At 49.9% G+C, this 4,369-nt stretch overlaps 1 gene segment (V, D, J or C); it reads left to right on the forward strand.

Moving 5' to 3' along the window:
• The first annotated feature begins 1,838 nt into the window (after positions 1 to 1,838).
• LOC109261447 (immunoglobulin lambda variable 1-40-like) lies at positions 1,839 to 2,488 on the forward strand. The segment is given in 2 exon segments: positions 1,839 to 1,956; positions 2,064 to 2,488. Coding segments are annotated over 2 exon segments (483 nt in total).
• Positions 2,489 to 4,369: the final 1,881 nt, after the last annotated feature.

Below are 4,369 nucleotides of genomic sequence, written 5' to 3' on the forward strand. Positions count from 1 at the left end.
CTGGGTGGCTGGTTCGTCGGTTGAGCGTCCAACTTCGGCTCAGGTCATGATCTCACAGTCTGTGGGTTCAAGCCCTGCATCGGGCTCTGTGCTGACAGCTCAGAGCCTGGAGCCTGCTTCCGATTCTGTGTCTCCCTGTCTCTCTGGCCCTCCCCTGCTCATGTTCTGTCTCTCTCTGTCGCAAAAATTAATAAAAACATTAAAAAAACCCCTCATTTTATATATATTAAAACATCACTAAAAGGATTATAGAAATAACTGTAAACATAAAGCTGTAAACATAAAAGGAGAAAATATTCAGGATGTAGGGTTTCTATAAAAAAGTGTAGAGAAGACACTGTCAGGATAACCCATGAAAAAACAAAAAAAGAAAAACAAAAAATGACACTTGTTAATTACGACTTCATCAAATATAAGGTCATTGTATTGCCTTTAATTCTTAAGGTAGTAAGCCAAGGAAATTACCTAAAAATATAGAAGATTAACATAATACTCAATTTAATGGACAGTAGCTGGAATCCATTGGTTTAACGCACAGGCGTTTTCAAACATTCACGAGATAGACATATTCTCAATTGTAGGCCAGAGGAGGGACATGAGGTCTGGAGTATCTTCTGCAAAGAACTGGCAATTTACCATTTAATTGAGGTAAATGCCTCCAAATCCTATGGACTAGGGCTTGTTTGGGGACTGAAAAATGCTGCATTGATCACGGGCAACACTAGAGGATCATTATCCAAGATTCAGCTCAATGATGTGTGAATAAACAGAAGTGAGGAAACCCGCTGGGGCTCTCAGGGTTGTGGGACACAGTGGGGTGTGTGCCCTTCAGCCAGGAGGGGGCGCTGTGGGACTGCCCTGTCGTCCCTACACAGGGCCTCAGTGGGGACCATTCATTAAAAGGAACCTGGGACTGGGGACTGGGCCCTGTACTTCCTGAGGGAGACTGAGCAGCTGCGTCCCTTCTGGTGTGGCAGAGTCCCCACTTGAGCAAGGACATGTGTGTTGTCTCAACAGGTGCTTCCTTGCAGGGGTCTCCCCAGGGGTGAAGCCAACCTCCATCTTCCCTAGTATGTGATGTGAGGTGGCAAGAGTGACAGCTGACAAAGATGTTCAGTGTGGAACCCTGTGGAATGAACACGAGAGATGTGGGCTTCTACCCACAACCTGGACAAAAGGTCTCCCTGTGTCCTCAGTGCTGAGGGAGCTTCTGGGAAAGGAAAACTCTCAGACCAGAGAGAAAGCAGGGAAGAGGGAAGAAGTCTGCCTCCTGCCCAGAACTGGCCATGTGTCAATGTGGACCCATCGCTCTGTGGCCCTGATCCTCATCTGTGTGGTTATACAAGAGTCACCACGTCAGTCCTGCCCCGTCAATAATAGCCAAGGGCACTGTGGACAGACTCACTATGCGGAGCCAGAGGAGAGCACAGTGTGTCCTCAGGGAATGGGAGGCCACACAGAGGACACCTGGCCTGTCCCGAAGGAAGGGGATGGTGGACAGAGCAGTGGGAAGGCAGGAACTCTGATGAGATCTGCTCACCATGTCACATATGCTGTGTCTGGGCCTGGACACCAGGGGGTGGTCGTCACCTGCTTCTGAGGGTCGGCCATGATTAGAGCTGGGACCTGCACCTGGACAATGCCTGTGCCCTCTGCTCAGGACTCCAAACTCCAAACTGTGACCTCCCCTCTCCTGGCATGGCCCCAGAGACCACCTCCCCGTCCAACCCACCTGACATCCTCAGGCAGAGGGACTTGACCCAGGGTCAGAGAAGTGTCAGAGAGCTGCTGGTCTGATTTGCATGGATGGGCCCTCCCTCTCTCAGAGGATGAAAAGGGGAAGGAAGGGATTAGAGGAGATCTGCTCAGCTGTGGATCCACAGAAGGCAGGGTCGGTGATGACCTCCACCATGGTCTGGTTCCCTCTTCTCCTCACCCTTCTCATCCACTGCACAGGTGACTAGATGAAGGAAGAGAGGAAGTGGTCCAGGGAGTACACGTGGGCCTTGGATTCTCCTCTGGTCTCTAGACCCCAGCATCATGCTCTGTCTCTCCCCTTCCAGGTTCCTCGGCCCAGTCTGTGCTGACTCAGCCGCCCTCAGTGTCTGGGGGCCTGGGCCAGACGGTCACCATCTCCTGCGCTGGAAGTGCCAACAACATTGGTATTGTTGGTGTGAACTGGTTCCAGCAGCTTCCAGGAAAGGCCCCCAAACTCATCTATGCTAATGACAGACGACCGTCAAGTGTTCTTGACAAATTTTCTGGCTCCACGTCTGGCAACACAGGCTCCTTGACCATCACAGGGCTCCAGGCCAAGGACGAGGCTGATTATTACTGCATGTCTGCTGACTCTGTAGAAAGTGCTGCCACAGTGCTCCAGGCCCGTGGGGAAGTGAGACAAAAACCTGCTGTCCCCACACTGATGCACTTTCCTTGTTCAGCCCCAACCGTCTGTCAACACAGCTGCTTCCCTAAAACGGAGGTCTGAAACCCAAACCAGTGAACTTTCTCTTGAGTATGTGTTCTTGTCCTCTCAATTCAGACACCAAGCCCTGTCCCTGTAGGAGCACTTTTTCTTTTTGATGTGAACTGAGCAGAAATTCCTGGATGATGGGACAGGTTGCCCTGGGGACAGAGTCCTTGAGGATTGTGCCTGCCTGTTGGGGCTGCCATAACATAATACCACCCACTGGGTGAGCAAATCAAAAGGTATTTATTTTCTCACAGTTTTGGAGGCTAAATGTCCAAGTTCAAGGTGGGGGCAGGTTTGATGTCCCCTGAGGTCTCTCTCCTTGGCTTGCAAATGGTTACATTCGTCCTGGGTCCTCACGTGGCATTTCCACGTGTGCTCACCCATGCTGTGTCCACCACTTCTATAAAGTCTATAAAGTCACAATGTGGGTTTCCATATAGGAATCTACAGGGATACAGTTCAGTCCATATCAAAGCGCCAGGACAGAACCAGCAGCACAGAGCATAGCTGTGTCTGACTCAGGATAGTCAACTGTCCACATGCTCTACATGCGTGGCATTGAGACAACCCTCACTACATGACCTATGTGGGCTCGGGGCTCAGATCACAGTACAGAAATGACAGGGAGGGTCCCCATGCTCAGAGAGCTGACACCGTCTTGGGCAAGAAAGAGGACACATAAGCCAAATGTATTGTGTCTCACACTGACTTCCCACATGGGGAAAATGTGTCTGCAGTCCCAGGTAATGTCCACAGAACAAAACATCTGGATGACAGAGACTGGCCCTTACGGACCCACTGGTAAGAAACCCCAGATTTGAGGATGACTGGATCAAACCACCCCACCCTCTGCCCTGACACCATCAGGGCAACCAGGGAAGGGACACCTATTGCTTTGGGTAACATAGTGACTCTCTGGTGGGACCTGGACGCAGTGACTAACCATGTATTTGGGAGAGTTGGGGTCCAGGTAGAAGAAAATGATGGAAGCTTCGCCAAAGAAGTCCCAGCCGCCTGTATCATCTTCCCTCCATCCTCCGTGTTATTCAGGTCGGAGCATGGACTATGGACCATCTGCACAGGGGACACAGGCCAGGGTCTTTATGTCTCATAAAACTACAGCTCAGCCCCCAGACCATTCTCATGCCCCTGCACCAGATCAATTCCAGCCCAACACACCCTCAGAGGCACGAGGTTCTGGCCTGAAATGCAAACAGTCCCATGAGAAATAGAAAGCAGAAAACATATTCCTACTCTGATGGCCTCCTATTCCCAGAGGTTGTTAGAAGGTAAAACTTTTCCAGAAACCTTAATGGTGACTATTTCTAGACCACCACGCACCTGAGACCTTTTCTTTTGCTCTCACTCTGTTGGGTGAGGAACAGACTCAGGGGTCAGTACAGGAACCACTCCTTTTTTTCCACACACTCCATATGGGGCTACTCCTGCTCTCAGGCTCCCTCAGTCACTTCTGTGTCATTGTTGAGTGTTTCCACCTCACAGGGTCCTGGTCACAGGGAGTCAGATCACAGTCTGCCTGATTCCCATGCCACTGTGACTCTGCCTCTGAAAGACACAAAACTTACTATTAAGAGTCACAAATGAACTCTCCTGGTTATCCCACACTTGGAACTCTCTTTGTCAGTGTCCCACCTGAATGTTCTTTCTCTATTCATTAATGTCATGTTATATCTCCAGGCCCAGGGTCATTTCTTTTCCCAAATTTCACTCTTCCCCTGATCCCTCCTCCCCTTTCCACTAATCAGTTCATGAACCTATACTGTCATCTCCTGTCTGTCGCCAGAGTAATGTGGAAAAACACAGAGTCATTAAAGAAGGGTTTACTTCCTAGGAATCACTCCAGGATGTAAGAGAAGTCATTCATTTAAAAAAAAT

Source organism: Panthera pardus, unplaced genomic scaffold (genome assembly GCF_024362965.1).
Source record: "Panthera pardus isolate Hobbes unplaced genomic scaffold, ASM2436296v1 HiC_scaffold_231, whole genome shotgun sequence".
Taxonomy (NCBI): Eukaryota; Metazoa; Chordata; class Mammalia; order Carnivora; family Felidae; genus Panthera; species Panthera pardus.